The sequence below is a fragment of the Odontesthes bonariensis genome, chromosome 7 (genome assembly GCF_027942865.1).
Source record: "Odontesthes bonariensis isolate fOdoBon6 chromosome 7, fOdoBon6.hap1, whole genome shotgun sequence".
NCBI classification, from domain to species: domain Eukaryota; kingdom Metazoa; phylum Chordata; class Actinopteri; order Atheriniformes; family Atherinopsidae; genus Odontesthes; species Odontesthes bonariensis.
Window position 1 is genome coordinate 12,455,261 of NC_134512.1, and position 13,856 is coordinate 12,469,116.

A 13,856-nucleotide genomic window follows, 5' to 3' on the forward strand; every position below is an offset into this window, starting at 1 on the left:
AATGGAAAAAAGAAAAGGGGTTTCAGGGATGGAGAAAGTTTGATGTGCTGTCACATCCCCCGAGTGTGTTCAATGTGTTTTTGGGGGTTAGCAGAAACACCCAAACAGAATGGACAGAGAAATAACTAATGCAAATTCAGAAGTTGTAGAAGTGTGTAATCATTGTGGATACCAACCTCTTTGAGAAGAACTTAAGGAGATGTTAAACATACTATTTGTTCATAATAAATCAGTGGAAAGGTGCACCAACACCACATTTACATGGATGCACATCTTTATTTTCTCTTGATGACAAAAACATCATTATCCAGTACGAGTGTGTTATACAGTATGTGAGTTTGAGCCTTATGACTTACCCGTGGGCTGCTGAGGGGGCTGGTGGAGAGGCCAGAGGAGGCTCCACTAATAGACCGTGACCTGTGGCACAAACACGTGACAACACACAAAGGGGCAGAAGTGATTTACAGGATCAACCAGTGACTTGTTCCATTTTTCAATAACCACGGGTAAAGGCGAGAAGCTGGTTACATGTAGTGTATTGTTAGAAAGCAAAGCAGCAAGTCATTCTTAGAACATAGACTGCTATGACATCCTTTGCAAACACAACACCTGTTCACACAAAGACGGTAAATGCACTACAACACAGTAACAGCAGCGCAGACTTGACAATACACATTACTAGCATTGGCTCCCAGCATTTAGTGTCCCACCACTTAAACTTTAGGTTAAAATGTATTGATCTCACAAATCAATTGGTAACTTTTCACAGACTACCATTCAAACTAGCTTCCTTTCCCTCTACAGCTTTTTTTTTTTACATAAATCAAATAGTTTTTATGCCTGTAGGCCATGGAAATGTCTTGAGAGGGAGAATAAAGAGGAACATTTGGTCGAGTGCCATTTATCATGTTTGTCTTTTCCCTCACAGATGCCGTCAATAACCCCAATGAGCAGAGTCCTGCTCAGAAATGAACAATCACAGCACAATCTGTCTCCATCAAGCGCACACATGTACACACACACACACACACACACACACAAAAACAGCGCCTGTCAACACTTGGAAACACCAGCTGCTCACTGTCACAACACTGCTCCTTTTTGTCATTCAGTCTAATAATACCCCCTCCTCCTTCCATCCATCTCTTTCTGCATCTCAGCATTGATGCATTTGTGAACAAGTGAGTTTACAAATGTTCTACTTCTCTCTGAACATATACTGTATGAAGATAAAAACTTTAGCCATTTTTTTTTTTTTTTAAGTTTTCCAGTTGGAGATTAAGTCCTTGTTAACAAATATGAGGTATAAATCAATGAGCTTAAAAGGGTTGGAAGAAATTGGAAAGGAAGGATGGTGGGATGAGAAGTTGGAGGGTGGATTAGCATGCTGCAGATTTAGTAGTGTGCCTAATGTTAGAGCAATCCTACAAGAGTGTCTTGTTATTTTTACGAGACAAAACTTATATCCCCTATCATATCTTATTATATTAGTACAACTCATTCCAAATGCAACAACTCCTAAACAAAGGAGTGAAACTTGATCTGGAATATTCCTTCTTAGAGTGACAGACACAAAAATATAACAGAGGAAGTGACATAAACAACTACCAAGAGGGAGAGGAAAATTTAGGAACACCCACTGCCAAGTTATTTTTGTGAATCCCCACTCTCCACTCTATGAGTGTATTTTTTCCACACATTCATTCATACACGAGTCGGCGATACTGAAACCATGCTGGCTAAGATTTCTTATTTCATCGAGCAGCTGACCAGACAGTTGCCATCATTTACATTTATGTCCAACAATCCACTGAGACATGTTTGTACACTAAATCTAAGCATGGCCAAAACCTCAGTCCATTATGAGCATATTGTTTGAAGCACTCTGCATCTGTTAGTGCTGGACCAGCAGCTCTATACAGCTAAGGTTACAGATGGTTATACTGTACAGTATAACCATCTGTAACCTTAGCTGTGTCTGTACAACACAGACACACCAAAACAACTTGGGAATCATTTATCATGTATCAGAAAAAAATCAGGACAACATGTTATTAAATCTGAGCTAAAGGTGATGTTGGAGCTACAGCTATTCTCTCTGTGTCTGTATATAGGCATGCTTGCTTATGTTACACCAGAGTCCAGGTTAATCTGGATGATACGTGCATTAATTGTGTTTAAATATACACGATTAGCCTGGTTACATTTGGAGTATTTAAGTATTTTGATTATGTTTTGGTGTCATGAATCTAGATGTTGAATCCAGAGGACTAGAGACATGCATATATGCTAACTGAGTAATCCAAGCAAAACTGGAGCACACAAACGCTCAAAACCTGAACATAACATATTTTTCACGAGTTGGGTTTCCAGTCACTAAAGAAGCAAATGTGGCAAGATGTTCTAAATCAAAACCAATAAACAAACAAGCATAAAGATAATAAAAAGATAGAAGCAGATGCTTTTGGTTGTGAATCAGACACTTTAGTCAGACACTGATTTCGATTGAATAAACAACGCTGGGTCATGTCACCAGGGGGTGGCAGTGTAGGCTATGTCACTAGTAGTTATTCTACCCAGAAACAAACCTCAAAGAGGAAAAATCAACAACACGTGCAGTGGACAAAAGGAAGGGGAGGGCAGTGCTCTTAAGGAATTCTTTTCTTCTCTGATGATATCTGGGATATTGTATCATAAGACATCCCTCAGTCCCATAAAGGTAATCACAGAAAGGAAACAGCTGAGTCATACCATTTTAATCTCTGAGCTGTGATTCACTAATGTGTTCCCTCTTATGAATACAAAGTCTTCTTCAAAACAGGCAAAACCCAGCTCAAGTAACATTAAAACGTTTGCGCATCAGTTGAAGTCTTGTTGCTTTGATTTGTTTTTCCTTTCCAATCACCTTTTCTAATAATCTTCTAAATCTAAGTATGAATAAAAACTTACTATTGACATAGTGTTTTGGTTATCATAACAGAGTAAAAAGGGGATCAGGCCTTTTCACACATTAGTTGGATCATCATTGCAAGAACACACAAATACAAGAAAAAGAAAAAAAAAAACCTTCAGCCATCTCTTGTTAATTCACAGAGACCAGACAGAGTTGACTAAGTGCTGCATCAGTGTGTGCTTGCACAACAAGCCAGAGTCATGGAATCAGCCGAGTGACAACAGCGTCACTGCTTAGAGTGGTTCGTTCCTTGATGCTGGCTTTGCCTTATTACACACTTAGATGCTTCACTTCAACTCACCCACTATGATGTTGCACTTTGCACATGGCACCACTGCTCAACAAGATTAATCAGTCCCAGCTTGAAGGTGATGTGTGACAAGACCATTAAAATTGGTTGTTGAAATTTCCATTACTGTCAATTTGGCTGGAAAATTTTGGGCAAGTATATTTACAAAGTATTCTATTCCTGTATTCCAGCAGATTTTTTAGAAAATTGTTGTACTCTATCCACACATTTATTCATCCACCCTTTTTTCCTTAAAACTGTCTCCATCTCTACCACACTTAACATCTAAATTCATAAAAAGAAACAAAAAACACAGAGTTGAGTAATGATTAATTTACAACAAACACTATGACCCAATTTTTGATGCAGGCTTTTTACTTGTGAGAAGATATTTTCATATTGTGCAACTGAAACTTTCACTGCTGAGTATCACAATCAAATTTGAATAAATTCATAATGTATCTCAAAATCTGGGCAACTTGGAACAAACCTCTTTAGAAGAAAACAGGAACAAGTGTTTATATGTGTTTTTGTTTGTTCTGACACGATATCATAGTGTGCCCATTACCCATCACTTAATTACTATAAGCCTATTCTGGAACAGGCCCCATGTCCTCATGTGAGACTCATCCAAAGCACCTGTGGGGTACTAATGTTGGGCTGTGGGAGATGGAACAAGTACAACATATTCACAGATGAGGGCATGGACTGAAATAAAACAAAATGGAAGCAATAAAGATAGTGTTGCCAGGATCCAAACAGCAAGTGAACGTACGCCAAAAACACAATACTGCTGTTCTGCTATTGATGTAAAGTTAAGTGGAAAAAGTTATGCTATCTTTCTGTCACCGACTGTCCCACTACTAGGCTCCACATGAGTAGATATTCATGTAAATCAACATGCAGTTTAAATTTGTTTCCTTCATTGAGCCATGAAAAAACTCCCTGAGGACTCATTGCATTCATTTTCACATCTAAGCTCCTAAAATTTCTAAATGTAGGAAGAACCCTGCGTTTTTGTTTTTCAGTTGAGATTTGTGTTAAAGGTGTTTTACTTGTGCTCACTTCAGCCTCTTAAATAAATTAGTGTCAACAATTAGCAGGTGAGCTGGACTTATTAAAGCTGTTCTGACTACTCTACATTCAAACTGCATGAGGCAACTAGAGCAGATCTGTAAAAGTAAAAATCTATTGATATTCTCTTCTCCACACTCCAGTACTTTTCCATATTTCATTTACATATCATTAACCTCCCTTCATTTCTCCTGGCATGTTAAGATTTAAAATTAAATCAGCAGGATATCTTGTGCTTTGAGTTTAATTTTAAATATGCTTTTTAAGATCCACTCGGGTATATGAAGAATAGAAAAAGAATTCACATGTGGATATTTCCATGTGTTTTAGTGTGCAACACAGCCACTGTGGCATTTATCATGAATCTATTCAATTATACTTCACAGGAGCAGTTAAATCACAAGTCATAAGTATTGTAACAGCCTTCATGAGATATGTGAGGCAAAATACTGGATAAGGACTAAAGTTCAGACATTTGAGTTACGTTATTTAAGAAACTTTCCCCTCTTTTTCACTCTTCATGCTGGCTTAAAATTATCCTGTCAAAACACATGTTTCAAAGTCAGTCCTCTGTCTGAAGCTCTCTGATCTGAAGTTCTAAGAATCTTTTGCACTGTCAGCAAAAGTTTGCTGTTGTGGGAAGATAAGGTTAGGTTCAGAGAAAGTCAGTCAAATCTTTGGACATTATTCTGCTCCGCATGTGCTTCGCCAACACCAGCATCTATGCACATACAAGCACGTACATGGTCAAACAAAGCATACACATGCATGTGATAAAAGAGAAAAAAAGTTATATTCTAAAGAAACAAAAAACAAAACTCCAAAATTTCGGATTCACACAGACTTCCACTAACGTGTCCCGCCTTCCCACTGATCAGATGGAGTTCTAATTTGTAGTGAAGAAAGAGGAGCCATATAGCACGGGAGATATTTGATTTGATTTGGAGGCAGAGTGGCTGTGGAATAGCAGCCCCCCTCCCACCTCCAATCTACAACAGCTGATAGGAGGCCAGACGAAGTAAAACTTGCGGCATTTCCACATTAGCATAGCAATTCCGTACTAACAGCGGGAGCGTTTGGGAGTGAAGGTCAGCCATACACAAGGGACCACAGGAAGGCTAAAAAGGTGCTATAAAAAGTGTTGGGAGGAGCCCCTGGAAGAAATCTGTGCAGACGGCTAAAAGCAAAGCTCATATATAGCAGCATTAGAAGAAAGATGCAGACAAACCTTTTTGGAACTGCTGTTATTTAAAGAATTTAGATGGGAACCCATTTCATATGCTGCTACCTCAGGTAGAGGAGTGATTCTATTCAGAATTAAGTACATAAACCTAAATGGCAGATTTCAAACAAATATTCCAAATGGTCTTTTAAGTGTCCTTGTGATTTACATTTTTCAGTGGTTCTGTCATATACAAAGTGGTGTTCTTATTGCCTAGTTTGGGATTCTAGGCATGACTGAAACAACTGAGTCAGAATGAAGGGCAGAAGAAAGCAGCTTCTTCACTAATGCAACCTTTAAACAAAGACGCAATAAGTCTTGGATGGCCTGAAGGGATGGAGCAGAGAAGAGGCATTGATGAAACAGAAAAATTCAGAGACACCAGAGGATGAACAGAATAAAACAAAAATGTTTAGAGGTGGGAGTTACTGAAATAGGTTTAAATCCACTAAAGTGATCCCAATCTGTGGGAAGAAGTGGGGAAATTATTGATATTCTGCAGTAGTTGTTCTGGTGAAGTTCTATTTCGACATGTTTTCAATCTTCTATCTGACATTAAGGGAAAAATGTTCAACTTTATGACTTCAGATTTTTTTATTTATATACTACATGAACTTCCTGCATCTATCTACATTTATGTTCTATATCACAGATATTCCCAGCACTCCAGCAGAACTTACTATCATTAGGCAGATCACCCGCTCAGATTCAATCTTCCCTGCTGTCACAAATGTCACTGCCCCTGAGCAGAAATGTGTGGTGTGATGATACATCGGTTGTTGAAATAAGATGAGGAAAAGGATTTTAAATCAGTGCGCTGTGCCTTGTGGGGGTGTATTTCTGGCATGATTCGAGGATTTCTAAAATAGCAAAAAGGAGAAATATTCTGCAACTGGAGAAAGTGGGACACAGTATGGGAGAACTGATTATCAATGCATTCAGATTATGAGAGGAAGAGATAATTGATCTAATGCTGGAACGGGCGGGGGTGTTGATATTCAGGCTCTGAATTGCAAATGTACAGTCTTCTTAAGTTTCAGAATTTAATTAATTAAAAGAGTAAAGTTAAACTTTCAGAACTGCCATTGTAAAAACATTAAATGAGTTAGAAATGTTGAAATGTTGTTTGAAATATACCCTAAAGCCGTCACATTTCGTAGCAAAAAGAATCACTCAGCAGAACCCACCGCTGCATCTTTTTCCTATTTTGCTGAGGGGGGGGGTTGAAGGACAAGGGGAAGAAATGGGGGTGAAAGAAAAGGATCAGGAGTGAGTGGCACGTGAATACCTTTCTTCTTTGCTGCATTTTGTTCTGGCATCAGGAATATCCAAGCTTTTACTGTACACTGATTTACTACAGTGAGACAGGAGACAAAGTGAGCAGAGAATCAGTCTCTGTTTATGTTTGTCCGCAATGAAGTCTGCTGATACAGACTCACTGTCAGAGCAGCTGAAACACTGCTGGGCTGAGAGATCCTCCTCCACACACACACACACACACCGACAACCCCACATAGCTAAATCCATCTTTATTTGTTCATTCATAAACATATTGATTTTTTTTTTCTTTTAATTCCCACCACCATGTAGACTCTACCTTTGTCCATGCTGTGTCATGTCGATAGCCCTCCTGGCTGGTACAGGTGAACCTCCGTCTGTAACACTGAGGACCTCCATGGACTTCCTCTCTGGTCTTCTCTTGCCGTGACGGTTCAACATGGGAGAGTCCACCCTCTTCCTTGGAGGATCTGTTTCAAAGAGCAAAACATCAGTTGCGAATAAACATAATTGACCTGACATGTCTACGTGTTAGTGTGTGTATTTCTACGTACTGAGCATTCTGTGTGCTGCATGCATATGTGTGAGAGTTTGACTAATGTTAAGCACTGATCACATTGACGTTCTGACTAATAGAGAGTAAGTAACAGTTTCCTCCCAGACCTTGAACTAATGGCAACTGTATTGACTGCATCACATTCACTGAAGGAGGAATCTATTCATCAAAATGTTGGTATCTAACAGTAGACACACGCACACATTTGTACATAATACTCCTACTATTCGAGCGCTCTTGTCAGAAAAATAACCCTGTTTGGAGTCTAGGTAAATTGACTCTGTCTACTCAGATTTCTCTGAGTGGAAATCTGTGCCTGGTTGTAAGGCACAGGTGGTATCTTTCTTGATGAGTTAATTTGAGTGTTTGAGTTTGTTTACAATAATCAATCAATAAACAACAGTAACAAGCTGACTATATCGGGAAAACAGAGGCATCAGAACTTGTTAGTCCACTGCTACATAAGACAACAATCCAGCAACACAGCCCAATGCAAACATCACCAGTTTTGGACCAGATCCAAAACTGAATTTTTGTGTCGACAGAGATATGTTTCCAAACAGTGCTGTGTGGAAGTGATTTTTCATCAGTTTGTGTGTACTAAGCCTTGGTAACTTGAAGAAAAACACAAACTTATGGTTTCTGATGGAAATAAGCTGCTCTCTCTCATTCTTTTGCTTTGTCAGAAATGTTCATTATTGCAGTCACATGAATTCTCACATGCTTGTGACTGCAAAACTGTCTCCCCTTTCCTTTTTTAAAAATGTATTCATTGATCTATTACATTTATCAAGTCCAAGGCTGTTCTTTTTTCTTTCAGTGTTGATCCTTAAACATCCCATAGTTAAGCTGCTATAGGCCTAGACTGCTGTGGGGCCTCATCTGTCACACCGTTCCTCACTTTACTCTCTTTTTCCCTTTCACTTTACTCTGTTTAATTTCTCAAATGATATTATGTACATGTGACATTATTGTGGTCATTAACTCGTGTTTCCCTGTTCCAACAGATATCCTTTGAATGGTGTTACAGTGTTTTTTTTTCCCCTCTTTTCTGTCTTCTAAAACCCCAGCTGGTCGAGGCGGATGGCCACCCTTCCTGAGTCTGCTTCTGCCAGAGGTTTCTTCCTGTTAAAAGGGAATCGTTCCTTTCCACAGTCACCTCAGGCACGCTCAAGACGGGAGATTGGACTGAAGACAAGTTTCGGTGCAATCTGTTGGTTTACTTAGCTAGGAAATTGTTTTTGAATTGGCTCTATATGAATGAATTGGATTATTTTATAAATAATTATGATTACAATGAATTGAATTCCAATTGGCTTGAATTGGACTTTATTATTTAAGTCCCTTGAGATGACATCTGTTGTATTTGGCGCTATATGAATAAAAATGAATTGAATTGATTGTTTTTGTTTAATTTTTCTTTGTTGGAACCCCCCCCTCTAAAGCCAGATCATACCAATGGTTTTCATCAGATAAATAATATATTTGAACATTTTCTGAACATCTCTTTCAGCTGCTCCATTTTTTTATTCGTAACATTCTTAGTGTGCACTTTTTTTTGTCGTTCCAGGCCTCACCAATCTCATTGCGAGGGGGAAGATTTTGGTCTTCTTGACTTGGGTACCTCTCCTTCCGATCCAGTAACAAGAAGTAGATCATCTTCTCTTGGTTCTCTCTAGAAAGAAGTGATAATGAAAATGCTTGAGGAAGTCTTTTTACAGACTGAAAAAGGCTAAACGGCCTACATAGTTTCAACAATATCATGCACATAATTAGACCGGGGAGTGCACAAAAATATATTTAAATATATAAATCCTAAACATACTGTACACGTGTGACATTAAACCGCATATCCTTACATAATGATTAATTTCCCTTAATCTTTTTTTGAGTGCACAGTGAAACTCATTATAAATAGCTTTCCTCTTTGAAACAAAAGTTCAGTGTTACAGATCATTAAGCATCGCATTGAACAATGCATATATTTTCTTTACAATACAGCCCATCTCTGCATGCAGAGCCTGCTGGTAAGTATTACGTCTAATGAAGGCATCAAAACTTTACGAGCTCGACCTTTCCTTTCTCTGAGAATGAGGAATATATAATGTCTTTAGCCTCTATGCAACATTCTCGATGAAAATGCCCGGGGACTGGCCCTCTAAAATAAAGACAGATTGGAAAGCAGTAGGAGGCAACAAGACAAGGACCTGCAACTTCAGCTAAAATGAACCAGAGGAAGGGAGATCGAGATCATAGATTTTTTCTCCCATGCAGCACTATTCTCTCAGATTCTCTCAGGAGAGAGGAAGAAAATGGAGGAAATTGCCAAAGGGCACAGTGATCGAGCAATGCTTTTTTTAGCATTAAATGAGAAAGGCTGGGCTAAATTCTGAAAACAAAAGTGCAACATATTAAAAGCAAAGCCTGAAGGGTAAGAATCTCTAACATAAATGTGTATTAAAAGGAAGAAAACACATATTACTGAGACACAAATAACAGCGGCAGAACATCAAAAATGTGACCCATGAGCGTGTTCACGGTGCAAACATGGATAAGTTTGGGGAGAACGTATCCAGTGGCAAGCGGTGTAAGCGCAGTGTGATAACAGTTAAGTGATCTATGGCTTCTGACATCAAAAGCGACAGCTTCACAGGATTTCATAAGAGCTGGGAAAATCCAAGGCTGACTATGCACTCCGACACTAGAACAAACCTGTCCTTTTCATGGCAGTTGCCTCTCTACCTTTTCCGTATCCCCTTCTATTCTCCCTTTCTTAAGCCGTTTCACTTTTCCCATTATTTTGCTTGCATATAATACTTGCATATTTGAAAGTTCTGACTTTCATTCTTCTCTTTCCCATCCCTCCGTATTCCATTCACTCACTCGTCTGAGAGCAGGTCTTTCAGTAGCTTGTTTTTGTCTCTGAAGCAGCCCAGGGAGTGCATACTGTCCAGTACGTCTGGATCAATGTCATCTGCAGATGGCAGGCTGCGGATGGTCACCTTCCTGGGCACGGGCTGCTCTGGCTCTGGTTCATTTTTTCCCCCTCTGGGAATAAAAAATAAATCAAGAAAAATCAACACAAATAATTAAACAGTCAGCTATTTTGGTCCACTACTCCTGTGACATCAAGTAAGCAGAAAAATATGCTGTATAGTACAATATGCAATGTTTCAATGTATGTTTACTCTTGTACACTAGATTATTTCAATTATGACCTTGCTTTAGCATAAAAAGAAACCTTCCATAGTCACATACGCAGTCATTTTGAATGTGAGTTTCAGAAGGTGAGAAGGGGACGTCATGCTCTCCAAGATGCAGACATCCACACAACTGACTTAGTCAGAGTTTTGCAATCTGGTTTCTGGTTCTGGCTTGTTTTACTAACTTAGTTTCTTCATTATTCCTTCCTTTTCTACAAGCACTCTCCCTGATATATCCTTTGTCTAAGTTCCTTTCTTTTTGTCTGGATGTTTCCAGGGGGTACACCAGCAAGCCTTTAAATGAAAAGCTAAACTACACTGACACCATTTTCTCGATGATCTCTTTTTTTAGATATCTACTGTAAAAGAAGGAACACATCTTCCATTTCTACACATGTGCCAATACACACAGACTCGGATATTTAAACAGATTTGAGTCAATATGCTCCTCATTACTTCATTCCCTGAATCTATTATTTTTCCTCTGGTGAGCTCAGTGAAGCATGAACCCCATCAACAGCATTCAGAAAAGCACAAATCTCCTGTTATCTATTTATGTACCATGAACTTATTAACTAGAACTGCAGTGCTGCCTTTACCCCAAGTAACTCCATACTGTTCCAGTATGTGGGAATTACATTTGATGGTGGGAGTAAAAATTATTACTGGATAATAACTCAATGATAAATCAAGCTTTCATAACTTCTAAATGACTGTGCTGATCTAATCTTTCTAAAACCATTTTAATAAAGTTGAAAATGTTTACCTTTATTAATGGTGAAACGTACAATTATAGAAAAACTATTGGGGATCACAGTTGCAACAGAACTGCTGTGAAAAACAAGAATGAAACCTAACTTAACTTAACCCTTTTGAGCAGCTTGTAGTCTACAGCAAGATTGAAGCTAGTCTTAACATTCTTCTTGTTAATTAAAAACTGAGGTTTACGTAGTGGCACGGAAAATGGATGTTTGCTTACTCCAGACATGGTAGGGACTCACAAGCATGTATATGTATGACGGAAGTGACTGTGATTTCTGGAGACAGCACGCTTTATTAAGATCGTGGTACACTGCATTTAATATTATTATTTTCAAGGCTTGATATACTTTAAGGACACTGTAATAACTTAGTTTAAGAGCGGTACACCTAATAAACTGGGAACTGTGAATCTGATAATGACAATTTGGTCTATTTATTTATTTTTTCCTCACTTGGATTTGTGTGAAAAGTTTTAGTTTGGTGATCTGTGCACACCGACTGTGCATATCCTGAACAGAGACAGGTTCCCTCAGGAAATCAACCAAATTTATCAGAAAAAACATTCCTTCTAATTCATTCATTCGTTCATTCATTCCACCAGTCAGTTGACAAGCCACCCTGCTGTGCAGAGACAGTCAGGCAGGCAACTTCTTCACTGACAACTCATACTACATTAGTCTCGTCTCCCAGCTCCTGTCTCCTCTGGTTTCTTTTATCAGTCTTGCTGTCTGCTTGGATGATCTTTCAGTTCAGGACAGAAACCATAACTCAGCCACTTCCAGAACTCACACTTTGCTCCCATAATTCATCTATGTCATCACTTTGAAATAAACATCTATCTTTGTGTATATCCAAAACATTATTATTATAAAAATCTTATTATCTGGAGGAGATTACAATACAAGGCATTTCAAACTAAACAAATTGTATACAGTTTACTAGATGCATCATATTTATAGCAGATAATGTTAAATGTTTCCCTAATAAAATACTATGTTTGGAACATCACTCTTCCACCAAATATGGAGAAGAGTGCAAGACATTACCTCAAATTTTCTCATCTTCTCTTTCTGTTAGCTTGAAAAGGTCGATGCACACTGTTGTAAATATTAAACGATGGGTACACTGAGGTTAGGTGGGTTCAGTCTCTACATCCCTTGTCGTTTCATCTGGCTCTCTTGCTGTTCCCCTCACCATATGCTTCACATCTTTGTTCATGCACTACTAATTTACCCACACATCCCCTACAGTAAAGGCATGCCCTGTTTAAGTGTACTCTCATGTGTAGGGCTGAAGCTCAAAGTCGTTTTTCACACAGTATCCTTCTTTAGGTCAACGAGCTATGCAGGACTGTCCAATGAATGACAAGAGTGGGTGTGCACAAAGGTGGAAAAGATAAATGAGTACTTACATGTACCACGTGTGCTTCTGGATCTGTTCTAACTGTAAAAGACACAAGGAAGGAAAATGCAGATCAGAACACAAAAGGATAATCATTGCAATAATTTCCTAATTTGTTAATAAAAAAAATATTTCAAGTCAACAAAATCTTTAAGGAGCGAAGTGAAAGCAAGTTTATGTGCACAGAAAGAATTGGTACAATATGGCTTCAGTAAGCTTACCAGCTTAAAGGTACCACTCCAGGAATAAATACAGGTAGGTCCAACAGTTGAAGTAAACAATGAGGCCTTCAAATATTAATACTGTCAACGGGGGAAAATGTGTTGACAAAAAGAGAGAGACAGGCAGAGGTGCAGCAAGAGTATAAGGGAAAGAGGTGATACAGCTGTGCTAAAAACAGAGAATATTATCTCCCTCACACACACTGCTGACCCTGGCGAGCCCCATGGTCTGAAGGGAATCGCCCTTTCTCAATCTCTTTCCATCACTCTGACTTACACACACTCGCTTTTTCAGTACTGTTTTTGTCATTACACTTCTAATGTGGCCACTTTGTCACCAACACAGTCAACATGGTTTTTCGCCAATAACACAAACACAAAAAGAGACAAAAAGCGAGCCAAAGGGCAACAAAAAGATGTCAACTACAATGACTCCACTGTGTTTCAAGTGTCCACTGAGGGACACAGGATCAATGTCACCATTGGGTCTTTTTAATTTGCTCATGCTACCGTTGAACCAGAGGAGATACACACAGCAGCTCTAATTATTGTCACTTATTCAGAGGGCTTGTGTATGTCTCCATCAATGTCTAGATGTCTCCACCATCCCAGAGGATCCACCTTTGGTCTGAAACATTGATGAATGCCTTCATATAATATTAGTGCAATAACAGAACCAGGTAGAATGTGGTTACTGACAACAGGTGACTCCCGTTTTCATCTAGAGGTCAAAGTATTGACAGAAACACCTTGGCTGTCAGATACAGGCAGAGGGTGACCCAATCTCTCTGCTTTTTATTTAAGGCCTGGAGGCAGGAGACTCGAATCACAAACATGCTTGAAAGTGATGTGGTTTGAAATGCAGAAACACATCAACCAGACTCTAAATGTGCCACT

General features: G+C 38.9%; 1 protein-coding gene across 5 annotated transcripts in view; it reads right to left on the bottom strand.

Annotated features, from left to right (window-relative positions):
- The window catches only part of brsk2a (BR serine/threonine kinase 2a), a 174,329-nt gene that overhangs the window by 13,536 nt on the left and 146,937 nt on the right, over nt 1-13,856 (bottom strand). For 4 of the 5 annotated variants that reach the window (XM_075469523.1, XM_075469521.1, XM_075469520.1 and 1 more), the window contains exons 9-14: nt 12,749-12,780; nt 10,256-10,420; nt 8,950-9,047; nt 7,136-7,286; nt 6,827-6,892; nt 357-417 (exon numbers count right to left, since the gene is read on the bottom strand). In XM_075469523.1, coding sequence (XP_075325638.1) covers nt 357-417; nt 6,827-6,892; nt 7,136-7,286; nt 8,950-9,047; nt 10,256-10,420; nt 12,749-12,780 — 573 coding nt within the window. The remainder of the gene's footprint in view (nt 1-356; nt 418-6,826; nt 6,893-7,135; nt 7,287-8,949; nt 9,048-10,255; nt 10,421-12,748; nt 12,781-13,856) is intronic. The other variant, XM_075469522.1, reaches the window with a different exon arrangement.